This window comes from Phaethon aethereus, assembly GCF_964289735.1.
Source record: "Phaethon aethereus genome assembly, chromosome: 11".
NCBI lineage: Eukaryota > Metazoa > Chordata > Aves > Phaethontiformes > Phaethontidae > Phaethon > Phaethon aethereus.
Window position 1 is genome coordinate 14,943,657 of NC_138587.1, and position 24,650 is coordinate 14,968,306.

The window sequence follows — 24,650 nt, forward strand, 5'->3', positions numbered from 1 at the left end:
CTTAGTCTTTTTATTTATCAAAATACGTACACTGAGTTCTACAAAAACGAATGTAGTGGTTTTATACTGTGTTTTGGGGGCTTATATTAAATGGACATAACTTCTTCAGGTAGCATGAAGGCCATTCTAAACAAACACACCATCATGAGTTTAATATATCTTCACTATGAAAAGCAACATGACCCTGTAATTTATCAAAATTCACATACTTTAAATCTTTCATAAAAAAGAGATGGTTCATAATTAATTACAGTAGCAAAGTGCTGTGCATTTACATTTTACAAATGCAGAACGTTCCTATGTACCTCTTAAAATGGTGAAACAAAGTTCTCTTCTTGAGCTGTAGCGGGAATCAGCGCAGTCTCCAACTCCTTCTGCTTCTGCAGGAGGCCCTGAAATAAGCAGAATATTAAAGTGAATGTTCTGTCTTCCTCATGCAGCCTGGACTAATAAAGTGTCACTGTTTTGTATTTTAAAACAATTTACTTGTTAAGGCTCAATGCTTTTTAAATATACAACTTAAAAAAAGGCAGTACAATATAATACATTCAGTAGCGAGGGAACTCCAGATCTTCTGTCTTCTGCAAAAGACTTGAAGTGTGACTGAAGTGGAAGCCTGTCCAGTTTCTGAGGATGGCTGTGCAGAGGAAAAAGGACTTTTCCATTGTATTAAACATAACTTGCTCACTCCTCTGTGCATTCTCACTACATTTGTAGTACTCTTATATGAAGCTGAACCCAAAACCTTGACATGTACCAGCTTTCAGTCATAACACAAATTCTACTCGAAGAGAAAGGACAGCATTAGCATTTGAATTAGAACAGTGTGGGATATTTTAAGATACGCATATTTACTCTCAAAAGGTAAAAGGTTCCTGCTTTGTTAATGGCTCTCGTTAAGTACTAGACAATGGAGAAAACCTGTAATAAAAAAACTCATGGAAGTGTATCCTTGTCTGTGTGATAAGTAAGTAACATACGATATAGCGATGGCAGGTACATTCATAAATTTCAAATAAGCAAGTCTTTTTACTGTAATTAATAGGATTATATAGAGAGATACATCGGGCCCCTTGGTCTCGGTCCATTTTAGACCTGTCAGAAGTAATTTGGTACCAAGGAAGTTTGTTTTAAAAAAAAACCCAAACCCAAACAACAGGAAAAGTTACAGTGGTATTTTTCATCAAGAGTTACGAGATCCTTCTCAAAGATAAGGGTTATAGGCTGCTGGCACAGCTCAGTATAGACTGAACGCAAGCCAGCAGGTACTACAATGTTAGACACGGTATTCCTGGTGGCACAGAAGGGGAGAGAGGTCCTGCAGAACTGGCTTCAGTTAGCAAAGAAAACTGTTTGTTATACTTCACTTTGCATCTTTCCAAAAGCAGCAGCTGCCTACTTTCAATTACTTGATGAATTGCTTTTTAACTAATCAACAGCATCTGCTATTTCTGTTAATGGGTCAGTGCCTTTGTCAATAATTACTTTCATTTTAGGGTGTTTTTTGCATTTAGTAGCATGTTACAAAACTGAGTCATGCAATAAATTGCCCTGGATCAACCCAGAGCTGAGGTGAGAAACAAGTAACACTGAAAACTGGAACAGAGTCTATCACATGGTAATAAAGGTAATAAAAAGGGCCTAGAGGAAAGTACTGTGAAATACCTACACTGGGACAATTGTGAGGTCTTTCTTTGCATGTCCTTGGGCAGCCTGCTGGTGGCTGGCAAGATCGCTTAGCCATCATAGGCTACAACCTGTTGGCAAGTGGTTTTATCGCCTTAGTAAAAATAAGATGCTCTAGTATGTACTGACTATAGCTGTGATTTTTGTCCTTTTTCTTAAACTTTGCCCCCTTTGTATTTTTCCACAAATACTTAATTCACTTTGCTGGATGAGTAAACTTGGGCTTACTCCAATGACTATTTCAATTTCAGTGAGCAAGATAAAAGTCTGTTGGTAGTTGCTATTACTGCTGTCACCCAAGATAACAGGAAGAGACTTGCTGTCTTGTAACAAATGCAATGAGAGAATCACCCTCCCTTCGGCAGAAGGCGGCCCTCATCTGCCCTTCATTTTCACTGGGGTCTTCCATGGGTCAGCCAGTTCAGCTAGTCTGTTACTGAAACAGCCCGACTGTATTTATCTGTCACGCTAGCTGGGGGTGTATTTCAGAGGCTAAAGACTGGTTAAATATGCTGTGAATTGCCCCAGACAAAAAGCTAAAGAATGGCCAAATATGTTGTGAACATATATATATTCCGAAACTGTCAATCCAATATATATGTGCATGTATATATAATTTTAAAAAACAAGACTAGATTATCTTCTGAAATATAAAAGTAAACGCTGCTCTGTGTCTAAATTATATTTCATACAAAATACTGCATTACTCCTCCTCTCTGAGTGACGTAACTGATGCAAAACAGGTGTCATCTGTAGCAGTATACAATAATCAGGGTATACCTAAGCGCTCCTGCCTCTTAAGTTTGCCAACACAGATATTATCACCTTAAACCTCTTCAAATATCCATGGTGCTTGTTCACCTCAGCAAGCACAAGGATCAAACTGTACTTTGAAGCTGGCTTTGCGCTTAACCAAAATACCACTGGTAAATGAAGCCTAATTACAAAATGCTTAACAGTTGTAGATACTTACCAAAAATGTTAATAAGCATTGGGGAAGACCTGATCCAGTCAAACCTATTTGAAAACTGTTAGAAACTGGCAACCTTTCGGTGCTCTTGGGTCACAACTTTTCTTAATAACTTACAAAGAGCCATGACCCTTCATTTGCCCAAGGAATTGACCTATTACTGAAGCATGGCGGCAGAACTTCTGTCTTTCTAAAGCACAGCAGGTAATTAATAGTGTTAACTACTGGTAGTTTTGCTGTACTTAAGTCTGTCAGATTTTCTTCCCTTTATTGTGATCATATAATTTTTCTCCCTTAAGGCAAAGAAAAATAAAGTGCTGCTAGCAATGAAGTACGTTCAGTATGGAGCTATTCAAAAACAAGGGAAGATACTGATACATGTTTATCTATAATGTTCTTCAAGAAAGAAATGCAAACCTAAAAGTAAATGTGTCTTTTTTGTCTTGCAGTACCCTCCCAGGCCATTTAGAAGCAAAAAAGGAAACTCTGTGATTGTCCAGACCTGCGGTTTGAATCTGCTATGAGCCACACCTTGTTGCCAACAGGTAAAGTATCAAATTCACTTACATTTTAATAAATAGATGCCTAACAGTATTTTTCCTGGTATTCTGACTCCAATCAGGAAAATATGTAACTTCAGAGTTACCAGCTATAATCTTTTGTGCTGCTTTAATTTAATGCAACATAGATCCTTAAAGACAGTCTCACCATATTCAAAATCCTTCTGGCAATCCTGTAGATCTAATCATTACCAGTACCTTACTACAAATGGAGCAACATATACAAACATACACAGGCTTTTGTCTCAGGAGCTCTTGTGTGTGTAGTATTAAACTAAATTTCATTTAATATTCACTCACTAAGTGTAGCTGATTTACAAATCCTGAATTTTACATGTTAACAAAAGAATACCTATCTTGGGAGGATTTTGTAAGTGTTCACACTTCACATTTGCAAATTACAGTAGTTTTCCAGGACAGACACATCGGTACCACCCCACTAACTCTTCTGCACCAACCACACTGCTCTGTCATGACTGGCTTACCCATGAAATGCAGAAGTGAAGATTCATTAACAGGGGTTCTAGTGCTTTGTTAAAATAGTATTCTTTTTCCACTTGAAATTGAAACACTCTATAAGCAACCCTAACTATCAAAACCTGGAGACTAAATAAAGCCATTCCTCTTGGTTTCAAGTTTTCTCAGGTACCCTAGTGTTTCATAGCTAATCTAAGGACCGAGTCCACAGTCTCTCTCCAAGGACAGCCAAAGGTGGAAGTAATGCATGAAAAGCAAAATCAGTAAGAGGGAACAAAAGTAGAGGACAGGGCCCAAAAGTTATGATGGAAAAATGAATTAGACTAATGCTTATGGCTATGTGATAGTTTGCAATGTTCATTTTGACTTTACTGTATATATACATACATGTTTATCCAATTACATTTTGCTTACCTGGCGTAATTCTGACAATCCTTTCAGAATTGCTTGTTGTCTCTCTCTGATTTTCACTGCATCAGGATTTAGAAGAGGATCTCTAACATGATCAGAGCTAAAAATCTGTCGTGGAGTTTGGTAAGAATCTAAAAGTAAATGTATATCAAATCACTTAACAATAGTCTTTACCAATTTCCTTTTAATTCTGAATCAGCAGATCTTCACAGCTTGTGAAAATCAGATTTTGGTTGCTACTAGATTACGACCACTATTTTTAAGTCAAACAACACTTAGATTCCTAAACCCAAATCTATATACAGTAATACCAGAGAAGTGCAATCACACTTCATTAAAGGCAAACAGACAAAAAAGAGAGATGAAAGAACAAGAAATTTTGGTGTTCTTTTGATTAAAAAAATCCCACAAACCAACTTTTCCTGTGGGGTTTTTTTTTTGTTGTTAAATATTATTATCATTTGGTTGCACAGGCTTTCTATACAGTGCTGTGACACATATGGGTTACTGCAGAATTCAGTAAAAACAAATAGCAAACTGAATAAATTTTGAACTTTGAACTAATATCACTGTAACATCTCTTCTACACAAATCAGTTCACAATACGTTTCAGTACCATTAAACTGTTGATACTGTGGGTCATGTGTTGAAGGTCTAGTCACTGGTGCATCTGGATCAAGATAATACACTTCATTTGTTCGAACATACGGAATAAATTGTGAAGAGGGAGGTCTTTCAGCTTCTGTAGTGGGAGGAGGGGAGCTCCTCTGCTGTGTATCCGTCTTGACATATTTCTCTCTTCTACTATTGTTGTTATGCACCGGGAAATAAGCAGCATGTATCTGTTTTTGTTGTATTTGGTGTAATCTGTTCTTAACTGCTGGAACAGGTGGTGATTCAGATCTGTATGAAACAATTCTGGTTAAAAAAACCTAAACAAACCCAAAAATACTTAAGTAATGTGATTATTTTTTTCAAATACTAGACAAGGACTCCTCAGAGGACTGGACTTCTGCTCATTTACTCTGCTTTTATACCTGCAGTTTGTCTGGTCTTCTGTATTTTTAATAGGAGACAATTAGATGCATCTAAATTCTTTTTAAAAAAATTAAAAATCAGGAAAGAAAAGCATGTATATTTCACTATTAATGTATTTAGACGTTTCATTAATTCAGAGTATTAACGTACCTTTCTTCATTCAAATGATTCTTATGTAATTGTTCTTCCTAGGAGAAAAACAAGAAAGTAAAATAAAAAGCTCCATGTTTTTTATATTAAAAGCTTTAATTTTTCAAGACAAGTTTGTGCTGAAATTCCAGAAGGACTGTCTGACCTTAGTTCAGGAGAAAGGTATTTATCAGAGACTTGCATTAAAGAGACCTGTAGTGTCTATGAACTAAATTAAACAAATTACAGGAGAATTTGTTCCAATTTTCTGTCTTTGGCAGCTCTGAGCACTATCGAAAATACTATGTATGTTTTCCAATGACCTTGGAAAGCTGCATTTATAAACCTGAAAGGTTCAGCCCAAGATAATGATTATTAAAGGAAAGGTTGTGTTTCTAGACACAGTCAGTAGAAATTTTCTATTTAAATGAAAAATATTAACATATCCCATGCTTCTTCTGGTATCAGAAAATGCTTACGTCTCTGAAATCTGCTTAAAATTCATTGCACCATTTCTCAGGTACAAAATTCTTGAACATTTACCTTTCAATAATGCAAGCACAAAACTTAGATTTACCATAACCTCAAATAAACCAATAAACACAGTTTAACAAAGGAATAAATCTTTAAAGATACCTATGTGAACAGTTACGTATTTTCACATACTTTTTTTCTTTTTAATACCCACAGCTTCTAAAATATGTGTATGTAGCCACAGTAAACAAATGGCTGAAGAGAACTGAAGCAGCCACCTTTTCTATACCAGATTTTTTCTACTGGAAGGCGTGAGAAAGTGAGATTTTTATGCATACATATGTATATACATACATACAGAGAGCGAGCGGGAGAGCGCGAGAGAGAAGGCATAAATATATTTGATAGTATTTTCTTTAAATGAAAATTGGTTCTTATAGCTACAAGCTATACCGAGACATGCTTACTGCAGATGGAGAATGGCTCCACTAAGAAAGATGCGTTTTTATGACAATAGAGTACATCCTCAGTAATCTGTAGTATTTGCAGAAATAAAAACTGGGTTTTTTTGAACAGGTACTCCTACACCTCAACCATCACCACAATATAATGACTGGACAAAAAAGAGCAATTCAGTGATGTCATTCTATCCTGCACACTGCTTTCAATCAAGCTCCCCATTTATAAAATGAATCAATGATAATGAATAAATGAAAAAGAATAAACACTTTGGAAAATTGAAATAACGGTAAAAGCTAAGTCACGAAATCTGAATATATTCTTCTGATCATGAAGAAGGAAACAATGCTGTGTTACCATTCTTTACACAAAAGGTAGCAACAGGGAGATTTTCAATGCTTGAGTTACGTAACTGAATTCCCATCCAGGCAAAACCATGTAGAACAAGAGTCTTAAAAATACACGTCATTGTTTTTAAAGACCAAAAAGTTACCTTTCTGACTCTATGTCCCTTATTCGTCGTATTTATTTCTTCATGAGGTGAAGGAGACCTGTCTGAATAGCCACCCTTTTTTGGGCAGAGATTCCCAGGGGTATTTCTTTCCACCAACTGAAGCAGCTCCATTTGTCGTCGTACTTTGTTTTCTTCCCTTTGTTTTTGTAGCTGTTTAGGGTATCTTTCTGATGCTGGAATGTATCTTTTCCCAGGCTTGTTTATGTTCCAGTCAGGTCTTTTGCTGTATTTTTCTGCAGGCTTAATTTGTCTTTCTCTTCTTGCATATTGTTCATATAGATCACTGTAAATGCCACCATTCTCTTTTCCCGAAATTTTATTTTTATCTATATATTGCATTTCCTTCTGGTATTTTTTGCTGCTAGGGGTTTCTTTATATTCTATGGAAATATCAGGTGATCTGCAACACACAGTTCTTTCCTCAGCTGACTCAGTGTATGCTGAAATACTAAAGTAATCTAAAAAAAAAAGAAAATATTTTAACTCCAAGTCTAACCTATTCAAATTACTTGTTTGACTTTTGTATGCGAATCAATCTGCTGTTACTGATTTGAATAAAACATTGGTTGTTACAGTTTTATAATGTTTTTTATTCTTTTTGATGTGGAAGATTGATAGGACCAGTAGAAGCAAACTCAATAAGGAGGAAAAGACTGGAGAATGAAATCAAGTCACTGTAAAAGAAAAATTTAAGTAAAATGAAACTACATTATTTTAAAACGTAGAATTCTGTTTCTGTCATGGTACCCAATGGTAAAGGGCAAAACACAGCTTCTGCTCAGTTTTTCAGCATGCTGATGGTTTGGTCATATTCACAGTGCTACTGGGAATAACTAACTTTCCTAATCCTTGTCTTCCAATGGAAATACTTCGTTCAATTTTTGTATTACTAACAATCCAGCTTCTTTCTTTACGAAGAGGCATACACAAAAACATTATTATTTGATTTGTAAAGTCTCCAGATTCACAGTAAAATTTCTACCAGCACTGTCAAAACCAAAAATATTAATTGTTGCTTAAGCAAACAAATAAAATAATGCTTCCACTTCACAAGTGATAGGAAGCAGGGTCATGGTCACAAGCCATAAGTCAACATGGTATTTCAGACTGGGTGATTTGAATCTGTAACTGGTAAGTAACAGCTATGTTTAGAAGGATATAATGATATATTGTAATATTCCAACACGCCTGTGTCTGTCCAAGTATTTCTTTCTAGTTTTATTCCATTCTGAATGGCAGTGATTTGGCCCTATAACTCAGTTTCACAAATATGCTGTTCTACTCTCTTTCTTGAGGAACATCAGAGTAATTAAATTTAAGGGCTGCATACCTGTCTGTACAGCAGTGTCTTTCCGAGGAGAAGTCTGCTGAACAGTGTGACTCTTAATATCATCAGAAAAATCATGACTTTGATGTGAAATGTCAGTATTAAAATTTTCAAATTCTGTATCGCCTAAAAAGAAGTAAGTAAAATTGTTCAATTTAGTAACATATGTTCCATTTAAACCATGCTATCCAATTATCAGACTACTGTGGTTTAGAGCTCAAAGCAAGTCTGAGAACTATGGTTGAGATCCTAATACTCTCCCTTTTTCACTGGAAATCTGATTGACAGTACACAGGGCGAATATTCCCTATGCATTCCTGATAATATCTTTATATTTATTCCTTTATGTAATATACTATTTGAAGCTTACTAGAATGCAATATTCTCTGCATTAGTTAACACCGATATTTGTTCAGAAGGTAAATAAGCTGTAATGAAAGTTGGATCTTGAAGTAAGGGAGCAATTTCTGACCCAAACAGGGAAAAAAAAGTAAAACAAAAACAAATGACAACTTGCACACAAACACCAAAGGAACAGGCAAACTGATATGAAGACTTCTACTTGCCACCATGAAGATTCTTCCGAAGTTTTGAAATGTCATGTCCCTTCTGAGCTAAGTCTCGAATGCGCTGTTCTTGTTTTAATCTCTGTGCTAATTCTTGAGCTTTCTGCATTGTCTGATAGAGCTCATTTGTTTTAAGAGTCACATGTTCCTTTTAAAAAAAAAGTAAATATATGTGATCAGTTATTTGGAGAATGAAATTAATAGGATTATTTAATCCCCATATAATCCTCCAGGTTTAAATATATTCTTATTTTGGGTAAAGCATTTAAAAAAAAAACCCAAAACCAAAACTAGTTAAGTAGATGCAATATGTGACATATAACTTTTATGATAATTCAGAACCTCTGCTATGCTAATGGAAGACATTCAATCCTAGCATTAAAAAAGTGAGCATCTAGATCCTCAAAGTTATTTGGATATTTATCTCCTTTCTAAATCTTTTCCTAAATGCCATCTGATTTCAGACATCTATAACTTCCTAGATCATGTGGTTTAATAAAATAAAAGAAGCCTAAATAAAAATAATTTAAAAAAACACCCTCCTCCTACTTCCACAGAGACTGCAGAAGCCTCCCTAACAAAGGCAGGACATCTCTAAATATGAGGGTTAGTTTCCATAATCAGCAGGTTCAAGGTGCAGGAGACTGGGCCAAGGAAAATCTCCTTTCCAAACTGCTGTTACCATCTCGTCCCCAATTCCTACTGCATTTGCAGGCAGAAAGAACAACAGCTGATAGCATGACATGTTTTAAAGGAGATGATATATTAGAGAGAAAGATGACTTTCCCAAGATTTTACCAATTTGTTCTAGCATCTACAGGCAGATGACATACATTTCCATCCAGAAAATGTGGAGATACCAGGGATCCTTATTTCTACAGGTGTTAGAGGATGATGTGGTTTTGGAATCACCCTGTCCTATGACCTCATGGAATTCTGCTACTGTTCCAAATATGAGGCAAACAGTAATAGCTGCTACTGTGTCAAAAGGAAGAATAAAACATCAATCGAGGCTTTTAACCTTCTACAGGCTCTTCTGTAACAGGTAAGAATGTATACAAATGCAAAATTTGTACTTACCAAAGGTTAAAATGTTACTTTTGACTTAACTTTTATATGAAAGGAGTATGTAAAGCTCAGCAATAGTTACAGAGGAGAAAGGTCTAGAACATGAATGACTTTTAAAACTACTTTTCCAGAACATATTCTGAAAAGTCTTTAATCCAGAGTGAAAGCACATCCAGTCAGATAAAGTTCATAGTACTGAAGCATCTTAGAAGTATCAAGTTTCCAATAACAATAACTGGATCACATACTTTGAGGGGGTCTTTTATATAAAATTTGCATTTAAAAATGCATGTTGCTGCATTATTTAAAACTACAATTCCATTTTTGGCTGTTCTTATCCATTTCTCTTCCTGAAAAGGCTCTTGTCTGAATAAAGGTACCTGCCCTAAATTCATGTGGTGTTATAAGTTTATCAATTGAGGAAATAATTTTTGGTTTCAAATGCCTAAACTTCAGATCATTTTAATTTTCAAAATTATGAGTCAACACCCTTTTGAAGATGAACAAGAACCATTTTCCTCAAAACCCAGTATTATTACAGACTATCTGCACTAAAGAAAATGCAAAAATCCACCTCCTTTTGTTTTTGTTTCAGCATATCTTCTTCAAACTGTTTCTGCATTTGTTCTTTTTCTCGTGCTAGGCGCTGTTCTTCCTCTTGCTCTTCCCATTTTCTGTGCTCTTCCTCCAGCTGTTTCTTCTTCCGTTTTTCTTCTACCTGAGCCATTATTGCTTTCTAGTAATATCAGAAAAAAAGAAAAATTAGAAGGTATAACATTAAAGGCATTATAAGCTATATATTCATATACTTCCATATACATGTATAATAATGTGATTTGGACAAGTTTTAAAAAAAAAAAATCAAGACAATTTATTTCAAACACTTTTGTTTCTTTTAATTTCTCACAAGAGGTAGTTGCCTTCCTTTTTTTGGGGGCGGTGGGGGAGAACCACCAGTCCAATAAAGCAGTTTGAAATACTTGGAGACAAACAGAAGTAGCTTTTTATGTTTTCAATAATGCTTTTATTTTTCTAGTAAAGAAATGGTGGTCTAATTTTTACCTTACATATACTGTAAGCTAGTATTTCCATCTAGCAGAGTAACAGTTTGACCAGAACAGGCTCATTACATTTATACTAAGACTTCTTTACACTGTGCTAGAGACATCATCATGCAGGTAAGTTCAGTTAAGAGTGCCACAGAAGTAATGTAAATGACAGTAAATAAGATAAAAATTTAAAGATTCATGGAGTGGGTACCTGTAAATATCAGCTCTCCTGATGACCGTGGAGACTGAAGAAAAATGCACCCAAACCTACTAGAGCTCTAAAGACTGTACTATATGGTTTTTGAGGCAAGAATTCCGTTATGAAAAAGCAATTTTATCTGTACAAATATTAAAACAGTAGAGTCTAACCAAATGAAATACCATTAAACAACTGTAAACATGTAATCTGAAGCATAAAAGTCAAGCACCTCACTGGATTCTGATATTAAATCTCATGCTTTATTCATGTGACAACACTACCTTTCATATCATTAAAATAGTGTTAGTAAAACAGAAGTCTACCTGATGTTCTAACTGTTTCTGCCGCCGCCTGTGTCTCTCTTCAATCTGTGCAGGGTCCAGGAGAGCTGTCATTGAACGGAGGAAACTGAACAAAGAAACACATAAATGTTTTTAATCCTAAGAAAATAAACCTAAAGCCTTTCTTAATTAGAATCAGTTAGATTTCAAGTAGTATTTTCATATTGAGGTTATCCCAGTGTATTAATTTACAATTGTGAAACTCATTTTGCTAAGGAACAAAGATTATTCGCAGTAAATTTTGTTAATGAACAATGGAAGCACTTGTGTCTTTCAAAAGTGAAACAACAGGTATTTCTGAAAAAATCAAAAGCCAAATGAGTAAGATCCAAAGATGAGATTTAATGAATCTTATTCATTTTTTTTTATTTATTTCTGAGGAGGTATCAGAAATGTACTGGCTGGGAAGATGATTATCCTGACGAAGCTCACTCACCTGACTTTCTGACTGTGTTCCAAAGCACCATTTTTAGCAGCTTTTTCTGCATTTCCCACCTTTGAGGGCAAGAGGTTGCCTAAAGCTACAGGTGAAAAAGGGTGAATAAAAGCAGTCAGCTCCTTAGGGTCAGGTGACAGGCAAAGACTTTCAGGCTGCTTTTTGTACATTCCATTTAAGGGGTGCTGTGGATTAGCATTAAGGTGGTTCTTTAACGAATCAAAATGCACTGCCCATCTGTCATGCTCTTCAGCCTAAATAAATACGAAGCAACAAAAAAACAGAAATGTGCTCAATTACACTGCTTCTATAACATTGGTTAACAGAACAGACAATACACATTTTGTAAAACAGGAACATTTGAAAAGATCTTTTATGAGGCTACAATACAGATAGTAGTTAATTCCCTAAATGGGAAAACAGAAGCCTCTCTGTTGCTTTAATGCAAGTCAGAGCAGAAATTATTCTACTGACCCATATACTTGCTCAGCAAAAACATATTGCTACTATAATTCTATGAAGAAAAAATTGAGAAGTAAAAAGTAAGTTAACATGGATTCAGGTGTTTTGGTACTGCTCTTTCAATTTATATTACTAGTCCATTCCATAATTTTTCTAATAGTACTGGGAACTGCTTGATTGAGAGGTCAGTACACTGGCCACTCTGCCATACTCTGCTCCTGTTGTGTACGTATTCAATCTCCAGTAACATGAACAAGTGGCATTTTTTACAATGTTCTACATTTACCCCCTCCATTTTAATTCTGGATGGTAAAAGAATGGCTTTGGGCAGAGACATTAAATTCTAACTTCCTAGACAGATAGACAGGCCCATTATAAAATAAGCCTTCTTTCAAAATCTCTTCCACCCACAGCAGCCACCACTGCTATCTTAGCAAAGTACCTAAAACTTCTGTAGATGGGATATACTGGGTTTAAGTCTCTCTTCTGTACCACCTAGGCTCATCTTTTTGGCTCACTGTTGGCAATTGAGACATTCCAATATATCAGTAATACAAGATTTTTATTTAAGGGGCCTTTGTTTTTGCTATAGGTACTGAGAAGGTTTTCTTTTCTGACTAAAAGAACCATTTCCCTGGAAGGATGGCCGCCTCAAAACTTGCATTCTGCAGGAAAAAAACTAAAATAATCTAATCTAATACACTTTCTGGGAGTCCTTTCCTTAAACAAAATTTCCCTTCTGTCAGAAAAGTTTTACACCTATTTTAAAAGAAGCAAGAAAATCATAGTCCAAATAATGAGAATCCAAATTATTCTTTCTCCTGTTCCCTGAGCTTTGTTCCCTTTGATTACTCTGTGATGTAGAAGCAGATCAGAGTAGCTGGAAAATTTACTTTAATCTTATGCAAGTCTGTGGTGCAATATGCATAAGGGTTGAAAGTGTAACGCAAGACTTGGAAAAAAAAAGATGGTGAAGAAAATGAGTTTAAGTGCACATTAACTTCCTTTCAAAGAGAGGCTGGAAGTGAGATTACTGTTAGGTTACTCACTGGTAACTGCAACCACCTTCCCACAGCACAGCTATCAAATTAAAAAACCAAGGCAGCTAGTGAAGGAACCTTTCACAGCTGTGTTCCTTTCACAGTTACAAAGCCCAATTTACAAAGGAAATTTGATCCCTTCAACAACTTGGGAAATGAAGACTTGTGTTGTGTGTAGGTATATAACCAACCTTGGCAACAAGGGTTTTTTTGGGGGGGGGGGGGGGGGGAATGGGTAGGAAAGTTGTCTTCCAGTATTACAAATTCTGGAATTAAAATGAGCAATTTCTGTCCAGGAATCGTGTAATTGCCATAAATGCTTCAGCTGAAATTAGAACCTATAGCCTTTTAATTCAGAAGGCCACAGAATATGAACATTTATACTAATCAAATTTTGGTAACCAAGATTCTTGTTCGCTAATAATACAGAACATCTCATGATGTGAATACATCTCATGGATGGTGAAAGATACAATCCTGGGTTTAAAGCTGTGTACAATAATTTGTACTATTGCTAGAATCCAGATTTTCAATCTCACTGCATGTTTCTTCACTTCAAAAGACAAAAAGTCTTTGGAAGAGTGTGCCAGTATCAGGCTGTGTAAGAATGCAGAGTATTCCACTGACCTTAAAACTACTAATAGTAACACACAAAGGAAAAAAGTCAGCTTCCGTATGAAGAATCTCCAGGGGTAAAAGACGTATTGACCAAATTGGTCAATAGTAACACTGTCTTCAGGTATTCCACCTGCAAAGCAATTATACTGGCCACAGTTTCCTTCTAGATCCAGCATAAGAGACCTACATTCAACAGCCTGGAAAAACCAAAGGGTAAAAAAGGTAAGGCTATCTTCTTCAATACTTTTTGGAGTAGAAGTGTTTAAAAAAGTTTCATAAGAGTGTATGTGTATTAAAATAGTATTTCTAGAAACAGGATTTGAAAACCACTGTGACACACTGTAATTGTCTATAAATTTTCTTCTCTTTTCTCATCTCTTTACGTAGTCTACAGAAAATTCCTTGTTGCAAGGCATCTAGCCAGTGTCTGTACACCACCTTCCAAACCCTAGTGCTTTCACAAATGGTGGGAAAGAAGAAAAAAGTATAGTAGTATCACTGTCTTCATCCCTGCAGTAAGCACTCTAACACATCACACCACACACATGGTAGCCTGCTCTCTGCCACTAAAATACTGGAACAGCTACTGGCTGAATGTTCCATCAACATTGGACATGCTGCATCTGTAATTACATCTTTGTCGCTACTTCATTAGGTCTACAATTTAATGTTTTATTTCTTAGAACAAAAATGGAGAGAAAAACTTCTCTTCTTCCAAAAAGTCCCTCTAAACCACAAATACCTTTGATAAATTAAGTTTTTCTTCTATTTTTCGTAGCTTGGCTTCTTCCTTCTGCTTGTCCAGCTCCTCAAGCCACTTCTGTTGCTCATGCTTCAAACCACTAAAAGGTCTTTCCTGTGGCACAGCTTCCTGAAATAAGACAAGTGCTAGTCTCTTCCTTGTACAAAAAATTCAGTCTTGTCTAGCCACATAATAAAGACTTGGCAGAAAACTTTGCCTTCAGCTGCTAGGCATAACTGGGCTGTTCTCTTGTGCAAAAATGAATTAAAGTTTGTAACTGTAGCAAGTGTCTGACTGCTCCATAAAAATCCTTCAGCTGTTAGAAAGATGCTAAATAAGCCAGGCTTTGAATACTATTCCAACTTGAACAATCAGCCTCTCACTCCAAAAAAAACCTTACTTATATGTATCATAAATAAAAATACCTTCCTTCTTCCTATGGTTCACTGCTCGGTCTGTGTTTCAGGTAGATTCAGCACCATGATCTAATTAGTAGTGATCTGTCTCAAGTAAATTCTAGATACCATCTTCATTCTTCTGTTTCTGCTTCTTAATGGAGATATATACATATTATTTAACAAACTCCAGTGGCACTGGGAACTTTCAGTGCTGACAAAAACCATGCTTCCATCAGTGCCTACTAGCAATAACTCAAAAACTACTTCTTGAACCTTCTGCCATCAATGTATTTTTTTAAAGTCTCTCTATTTCTGAGAGGTTCCCACTTCTCTATTTCTTTAACATATACTTAAAAGCTAAATAACACTTCAGCTCACACCTCTAGTACTGTTCTTCACATCGGCCTTGAAACTGCTCAGTCTTCAAAGCATCAGTATTTTGATAAACATTCATTCAGACACAATTCTCTAGACAGAGCAAAAAGAGCTACTGAATTCTTCTGTTTTAAAAGAACTACTGAAGATACACATCTGTTGTCAATAAAAAAGTAAAAAAAACCACACACTGCATGCAATTTAAAATCTTACCCCTAAAACAAATGCTGTGCAATTGACAGCTGGTAAGTCAGAATTGAAATCAGAAGACTGCCCCGCTGGAGCACTTGAAACATTCGGTGGAACTTGATTAGCCTCTGTGGTTAAAGCAGTTGTACAGACACCGTTTTCCTCAGTGGTAATAACTGAGTCAGCTGGAAACATTGTCTGCAAATAAAGTGACCACTTAAGATTTATATAGCTCACCTATATAAATTTGTTTGTATTAAATAGCCTTTAATATCTAATAATAAAGTAAATTATACTTCTAGAAGCTGCTACTCATTAAAACTTCAGCCAAAACTTGTAACTAAGAATCTCATATCCCATATTTAATTATGTAGATTGAAACAAATTCTTACTGGGCAGAGTGGTAACTTTTCTAGGAATGTTGAATATGCCACAAAAAAAGCAATTTGCTTTTGCTAACTGATAGCAGGTACAACCCTAACTTCTGTTTAACAGCAATCAATTTCACTGGAGAAGCAGTATCACCTGAGTATAATATATTTATCTGACACAACATTTTCAGAGTGACAGCTGACTTTTTACAGGTTAAAGTCAAATTGCTATGCTTATTATAAGCAATCAAATATATGTGAGAGCATATGAATGTCCTGGTTTCAGCCAGGTAGAGTTAGTTTTCTTCACAGAAGCTAGTGTGAAGTTATGTTTTGGATTTGGCATGAGAAAATGTTGATAATGTGCTGATGTTTTGAGTTGTTGCTAAGTAGTCAAGGCCAGTCCAGCTTCTTGTGCTGGCCTGCCAGCGAGAAGGCTGGGGGTGCACGGGAAGCTGGGAGGGGATACACCCAGGACAGCTCACCCAGGCTGGCCAAAGAGATATTCCATACCATACAATGTCATGCCCTGTACATAAACTGGAGTTGGCCGGGGGGCGGGAATCGCTGTTCGGGGATGGGCTATCGATCACCGGGTGGTCAGCAATTGCTGTATTGGGCATGACTTGTTCTTGTACAGTCCTTTGTCGGTATTATTATTGTTGTCATCATTGTTGTTTCCTTCTCTCTTGCTGTCCTATTAAACTGTTTTTATCTCAACCCATGAGTTTTTTCCCAATTGTGTCCCCTGTGAACAAGCAGCTGCCTGGTGCTTAGTTGCCAGCTGGGCCTAAGCCATGACAATGAACAATGTAAATAATTATATAACCAGGAACTACATTTGAGACTATTCCTTAAAACAGAATTGGAAAAAATGTATACCTTTTATTTAGGAATCAACATGGAAGGACAGGAATGGGTTGTTCATGCTACAAAGATCTTAATTTGTGAAGCTACAAATTGGAGCAATAGCTAAGTGTGAAACGGGGTTGCAGCAATTCATGCCATGCAAGAGGTTAAAGTGATTGCTGAGATGGGATTCTACTGGATTTGTACAGAAAAGAAAATCTTGTATGAATTTAAAGTTGAAGCACAGTTCGGCAACAGTGCTGTGGAATCTATGTGCTATTTAGTGCTTATTGATAGCCTTACCTTATCTGGATCAGCTGTTTCCACTTTCTCTTTATTGACTTTATTATTGCCAGGTTTTGCCCAGAAATAACCCACCTCTCCCTCCAGAGTTTCTTTCAGTTTCTTCTTCAGTGCTACCTGTTCATCTTAAAAAAAAAAAACAACACTCTAGTAAGAGTTCCTAATACAGATGTGTAGCAGTTGTGGTTTTTTTGTTTTTTTTTTTAAAAAGCAGCAATGCATGCCCACCCTGTAATTCTCATTGTAAAATGGACTACAAGTCACCATTGCCTGACCAATCAGTCTAAACATGACTTTGCTCTTAAGGGGATGGCGGATGAGTCTCTGCCCAGAGATGTAGAGGTAATTGGGGAATCTCTCTGAGAAGACTACAAAACACTGAAGGCTTAACGGTATCCCAGGGCAAGAGGGAAAACTAACAGAAATAACCAAGTACATAAATTTTCTCCATTTTATTATACCAGTCTTGGACTACTGTAATATTACTAAAACCAATGGAGCTATACATGGAAGCTATTGACAATGCAGAACCAAACCCTGAAACCACATGGTCTACACCCAAGTTAAAAACAAAACGCAACACACCTGCATGTGAATCATAAAAAGCTTAATTTGCCAGAGAGAATTTACTACCGTGTTAAACAATTTTTATTTTTCTACAGAGATTCTCTTTGGTTGATGATGGGGCAGGACTTCAAACTGTTTCAAGGTCAAACTGCAATTTGATATATTCAGTCATGCTTGTAGATTAGGGTGACACTTCTCCCTTTAAAAACAAATGAATTTGTTAATGATAATAGCTATCAGGTACTGGCAGAATGTGACAAAATCGGTGGCAAGTAACTCCTAAAATATGAAGCATAACAGAATATATTTTTGATAATATTTGGTTAAGAAGCATTCTTGCAGGAAGTTATAGAAAACCTTTGCATAAAATTTGGCAATTGGAGAATCTTAATCTGTCTTGGAGACTAATAAAACTATGTAACTTTCCAATTTGTAGCAACTGCACTGATATAAATAAATTTAAAAGAGCATAAGGAACACAAAGTTCTTGGCATCCTGAGTGTAATAAATTGATCAAAAAGCTATTCTGTATATCGTAAGTACCTAATTCCTTCTTCCATTGGGTCTTTCTAAATTCTAATAAAGCTTTCTCCTCTTCTCTTTCACCCAAGGTAGAAAACATGTCAGCAGGTTTCCATGAATCCTTTCTAGAGAAAAGGAGTGGGGGAAAAAAAAAAAATTACCAAAAAGCTAATCTGTTCATTTTAAAGGTAACATTTTAATCAGAATTTATAAATATTCTTACTGTGATTAAGAATTACAATATGAATCTTTACTGGAGATACGTTTTTTGTGACAGTAACACAGATCTACATACACAACTTTCCATCCTGGCTGCAGATATGCTTCTTGTTTCCTGCTTGAATCAGAGTTAGCTTCATCTGGAACAGATGAAAATTCACAAGCTTTTTGTAGCAACACTATAACATTTTCCTCTGATGCCTCATTAGTAGCTGTGGTAGAGTATAAATATATAAAAATATATATAAATACATATCTGACCACTAAACTTTCTTTAGCATTGAGTACTTTAAGAACAGCAGAAACTTTCAAATTCCCCACTATTTAACAAAACTGTTTTCAGCCCTGCTTCTACAGTTAAGGCATGTGAAGTTAGAACATCACAGGGCATTTTTAGAATACTAGACTTACAGCAAACACTATTCCTGGCTAAGAGCTCAGACTTTGGGACTCTAATTACTTAACTGCAGTATATCTTGCTCTTGGTGGCAAAGAGCTGATCACCTTCATATGTCCACTGACAGGAGTAAGGATGTAATATAGAAAGATAAGCAATAGTTCGTATGCTTCTGAGTAGAAGAACACACTCCCCCCCCGCCCCGCCCGCCCAATTCAACAGTAATATTACAGTTAGGGAAAAAGAGACATGTCAATCTTTGGGTCGGAGGAAAATGGCACTACTGCTCTTGAGACACACAGCAAGACCTGGAATCTTCACAAAACCAGAAAGGGTCTCTTTGAGTATTGGGTTTTGTTTCTGTTTGTTTTTTTCAAACTCCTAATGGTGATGGTACAGTGCAGTTCTACTACGTTTTTTTCCCCCAATGTAAAATGGTTCCTTTTTTGCATGAAATATTGACAGAATTGCTTCCTGTTTCTGCTCTTCAAAGTACTGGTATACTATCAAGCAATCCTTAGTTTTTATTGTTAAAATTGTCAAATGCTTGGTTCCCAACAGTAACAGGCAATTTCACATCCATAATAGCAAACAGCATTTTGTCTGAGACCATTAAATGTAAGAGTAACATCTCTGTAGCCTGCAGATAAACTGTCAACTCAAAGTTAAGCTTTCACATTTTGCTCTGTTTCCATGAAACTAACTTATTCAACTATCAGTATCTTACCCATTTGCACTTGCTTTTCATTATGAGTCTCAGAGATACTTCTAGTTCCTTCTTTTATAGTCATCAAAATCTGTTGAAGCTGTTCTTGTGTTAAACACACCAAACTTCTTAGGTCATCACCTGATACACACAGGTTTTGCGGCTTCTGTTTACTTTTTTTAACATTAGGATTCTCTGAATCGGGATATCTGTTTGTGCTATCTCTTTGGAAAATCAAAGAGTGATCGTTAGTTGCGGCTTCATGTGAGGAGTGTTTAGTAACTTGCAGTTTTTCACCTTTTGTCATTGATAAGCTTGATTCACTCCTTAGTTTTGTTAAGTTTTCCTGCTTGATACAAGCATTTTGTGCTGACCTCAGAAGATGCCCAGTATGCCTTATTCTCAATGCCTGTTTAGGTGCTCTGGCTTTATTACCCATCTGTTAAAGCAAAAACATTTCACCATATATTAAATAAGGAAATAAAATTGCATGGGTAACAAACGAAAACAGAATTGAAGCAACAAGTAAAATAAGAGCAATTTTTCTTCTCTGTTACATCAATAGAAACTAACTCAGTATAAACTAATGAATATCTTCATGAGTACTAGGAATTAATACCTTGGAAGAGAATATAGCACCTAAATTTGAATATTTAAAAATGACAGGGCAAAAAACAACTTTACGTAGCATAACATTTAAAATAATGAATAAACATTAGTTCTGCTTTTCTTTGGTGTTTCTGAAGCCTAGCTTCAAACAGGTATATATTTTCACCATACAACCAGTATTATTTCAATCTTGTTTTTTCCGTTCTGTAGTGAAGTTTTATCCTTTGCAAGGTCCCTGATCTACACTTGTAATTATCTCTTACGTACTGAGACCTTTTTCTACTTTCTTTTTCTTTCCCAACCCACTGCATTCCAGTTTACTCAGGCGGAGGCAACCTATATGACTAAACTGGAACTTAAACACACTTCAGATCCCTCTTTTACCAGAATCCCTTTAAAGTCTCTGAAAGTTCCGATTTAGATGATACCCTGTGCTGCTGTTGCCTTCTTGGCAAAGTAAATTAAAGCATTTTGCAAAGGTAAAAGTAGTCACACAACTTTTAATTCATCCTTTTTAACAGCTATTATGAACCTGAGAAATCAGAGAACATCTCAAGTTGGAAGGGACCTATATGTACACATTTATCTTTCATAAATATCATTGATTACAGGAATTTAGAGAGTTCAAACGTGTTCTTAAATTTGTGTGCTTTAACCAAAAAAGTAATTTTTCCACTTACCTTCATTGCAGGCTTTGATTTATCTTTTGGAAAACAAACACAAACATATGAGAGAAGTATTTAATAACAACTTCCTCCTAAAAAAACAACCTTGAGAAATTAGTAAACTGTTATATTAATCTGCTTTCTGTAAGGCGGGGGAAAGCACTTTCCCCATAACATCTGCCCCAACTATATTATTTTACTTTTTCTTTTAATTTCAGTATACACACTTGAAAAGTATGTTGCGAAAAAAATTAAGATATATTCCAGTAACTATTTCCAGTTTTATATAGATTTAATAAAATCACTGTGCCAGTCTGATCCTCCTCTGCTATTCATTCTGTTTCTCAGAGAGCCCTGTGGTAATGGCTTATTTTTAACTGTTTGTTTACTGGGATTTTTCAGTTTGCTTTCTGTGTCACACCCTTCCAGGACACTCCCTGCATCCAACCCCATCTTACTGCATGACGTTATCTGTATCCACCACTGACTAAAGAAACAATACTTGCATAATCACGCCATCCATCCTTGTCCCCCTTACATATGCCCCGAAATACTCTTCAGCCTTTTAACCCAAATATGCATAGATGTGTAGTAGTCTTAAAAATAATATTAAGTACTGTGTTTATATAATACTTATTAATAAATAATATTATAATATTGATTGATAGAGGGAATGTGGTACTCAACATAGGAAATCCTGCACATACGCCTAATGGAAAAGGGGGAGAAAATAGTAGGGATGGTATTTTAGTGGAACACATCTAATGGAAATGAGGCTTCTTCAGACACATTATACAATTATTGCTCTGGCAGTGGTTGTTGCATATTTGGCACTGGTAGCACTTACACTTTTTTTTTTTTTTTTGCATTACCAATTAAAGACACTGGAGAACACTAACTGTTCTTAAAGTCTGCAGAACGACACTATTAATAGTTTGCAACCTAGATGAGATGAATATTTTAAAGCTTTGGAGTACGCTGAATTGTTGTCCTGCAGAGACAGGCACTAAATCCTGAACCATCTTGATGGTCCAGTAGTAAATGTGTTCTGCAGCCACGTTTATCACTGGGTTCTCAAGCATTCAATCCTCATCCGAGTAAGTAAAAGTCGCTTTTTTACTTCTTTCTGGCTATTCAGAAATTAAACAAAGTGGGATTCTACGTGCTATGCAAACCCAACTTCTCTGTGGAAAGGAAAAAGACTGTGAGCAGTATCCGACAGTGCAGAAGACTGAAATTCAGAAGTAAAACAATTTGATGCAATTTTGGACAGAATTCAATTCAAGGAAATGCAGTCTATATTCAGTTGTATAAACACATTAATTCCTGGAGAAGAATTCTTGTTCAAGGATAGTTCAATGTCAAAGGTAATGCTTTATTTTAGAGCACTCTGGAATGTATACTGGTCCTATACAGCCAATGATGCCAACTAAGGTTGTAAAATGTAAAAACTGTAGCATTGCTGTTTCAGAGATGTTGCAAGGCTTTGTTTCCAGCAGACTGGTATTCCTTACTGACTCGAAATAGCCCATAACACTTCATTAGATAGCTGTCTGCTAAATGCAGAAAATGAAATATAATTTAGAGGGCATTAAATGGAGAATCTCTGTATCCTGACCGCTATGTATAACAGTTAGGGCAAGTGGACTTGTGCTTGTGTAGAAACATATGCCTGATAAATCACAAAACCAGCATTTATTAATGCTTAATTATGAACATATACTGGAAAAGTCTATCTCATATGGTATTAATGACATCAGGCCTAAATAAACTGCTTATTGCAAAATTATAAACATCAACTGCAAAATACTAAAGCTGCTTTAAAGTCAGAAATGTGACTGTAATGTGTAATTCTGTGAAATTAAGCAGAGAGTTATTAGGCCTCTTTTTCCTGGAATGTAAGGTGCTATAAAGTTACAGAAATTATTAAGTAATATGAGTCAACATATAATAGTACTTAACTTTTCTGTATGAATGGTGGGACAAGCTGTAAAGAGTCAAGACTATTTGCCAGCTGTTCACCAGTGGACAGACTATTCAGAAGTTCATTATCAACCTACTGTTCAGCATCAAGCTGCTGAGTAACACAACTTGTGAATAACAATGCACAAACATTCTTCCTAATCTGAAAAATATTTTGATAAAGCTGTGCTTCATGTTGCTTGGATCTTAGGTTTAACTTCAAGAAGCTTTAAAGATTACTTGAGATAAATGATTAAAAAAAATACCAGAAGCAGCTAAAATTAGCCTAGGCTTTCCATCCAGCACTTGAGTTTCAAGCTTCAGTCCATCACTGCAAAATGAGAGAGAAAGGGGGGAAATCTGAAATATTTAGTAATCTGACAATGGTAAGATTTTTACATTAATAACAAGGACAATTGTACTTAATTCTAACACTGTATTTACTGTTGGTCCAGATGGTCTTTCATACCCCAAGCTTTCTATGTTTGTGAGAAGGTACTTAATAGTAAGAAAACAACAGGTCTTGAAGAGGGTATATTTTTATTATTGATGCTGGAAAATGTGGATTTGCATGTTACAAAGTAAAACTTCACGCTGAAGGTGTCACTCTAAATTGTTATAGATAGCACTACACCTCCCTCGAGAATTTAATCATCCAACAATATAAACTGTGGGCTACAAAAAATGCTCAGTCTCCCTGAATGCCAGCGCTGATCAAAGAGGGGCCGTATTCTGAAAACAGTCCACATTTTAAAGTGGAACTAACGTTTTTATACGGGTTTAAAAACAGAAGAAAAGTTGGCAGTGTTTAAGTGTACAAGTGTAAAGTACCCAAACACTTTTCTTTCTTCCATGCATTAATTTTATGAAATCTAATATGAAGATTGATGTTCAAAATAAACTTTATCTTAAGAAAAATAATCTAACACATGTAAAGCTCGCACCCAACTTTCTAATTAACACGGCAGCACCGAAGTGCCCGAAGCTGTAATTCTAGACGCTCAAGCAGCATACGGCAGCTAAGCACCTTTGTAGACGCTTTTGCGCGGGCAGGCCAGGGCAGAGGCAGGCGGTAGGGCGGCGCGAGGGGTTCGAGCTCCGGGGCGGTCACACAGCATCGGGCCCCGGGCGCGCCCCCCCCGCCCCGCTCCTCGCCGCTGCGCTGGGGGGCTTCCCTGACGTGAGGGAACGCAACGGGCTGGGTCCGAAAGCCATACGCCTCGCTCACCCTAACGGAGAGCAGCCGCTGTTCTAAGAGTGTTTTGAGTATCCTATCCCCCTAAACCTATTTCCAGAACCCTTTCCGAGGCCCTCCCAAGAGAAGGGTCCGTTAACCCCTTGGCTTTGTCACGCAGACCGCTCCCGTTACCGATGCCTCGGCCGCGAGGCGCTAAGCGCCTCAGCGCTGGTGGGCCGCGGGATTCCCCTCAGAGCCGCGGCACCGACCCGCTGCGCCAGCAAGGCCAGGCAGGTTCCCTGGCCGTGAGGGGCTGGAGCCGTCCCTCCCCGGATCGGGCCGCGTCCCAGCCGGTGGGAGTGGCTCTCGCTGCCAGCCCAGCGAGGCCCTTCCCCGCCTCCCTCCTTACCCCAGATTCATGGCTCTGCCCGGCTGCCAGCGGCGCGGCCGAGGCTGAGGAGACGTACGGGAGCAGCGCGCATCGCTCGCCCACTCTCTGTATGCAGCGGTTGCCGGCCCCACACAAGGAGCCGGGAGGCGATAGGCTTTCCGCGGAGCGGCGGCTTTGCCAATGGGCTCCTCGCACACTGCGGGGTCCCCCGCAGCGGGGCGTTGTGGGGGATGGAGTCCCACACGCCCAGGAGATTCAGCACCACGCCCCTCCCGCTGCTGCCAACGGCACCGCCGAGGGTGCAAAGCAACTACAGGCGGATTATCCTCGGCGCTGAAGCGGCCGCGGAGGGAGGAGGAGAAAGAGGGGCGGGCGGTGAGGGCG

General features: G+C 37.2%; 1 protein-coding gene across 1 annotated transcript; it reads right to left on the bottom strand.

Moving 5' to 3' along the window:
- Window positions 1-308: 308 nt before the first annotated feature.
- CCDC66 (coiled-coil domain containing 66) lies at window positions 309-24,295 on the bottom strand (the record flags this gene model as incomplete). Its single annotated transcript, XM_082004496.1, has 19 exons — window positions 309-392; window positions 4,108-4,235; window positions 4,721-5,007; window positions 5,293-5,330; window positions 6,698-7,176; window positions 8,049-8,171; window positions 8,612-8,759; window positions 10,254-10,415; window positions 11,251-11,335; window positions 11,705-11,958; window positions 14,567-14,695; window positions 15,553-15,726; window positions 17,052-17,176; window positions 18,162-18,265; window positions 18,436-18,571; window positions 19,484-19,901; window positions 20,752-20,774; window positions 22,965-23,029; window positions 24,285-24,295. The coding sequence occupies 19 exons, from the start codon at window positions 24,293-24,295 to the stop codon at window positions 309-311; spliced, it is 2,973 nt and encodes a 990-aa protein (XP_081860622.1).
- Window positions 24,296-24,650: the final 355 nt, after the last annotated feature.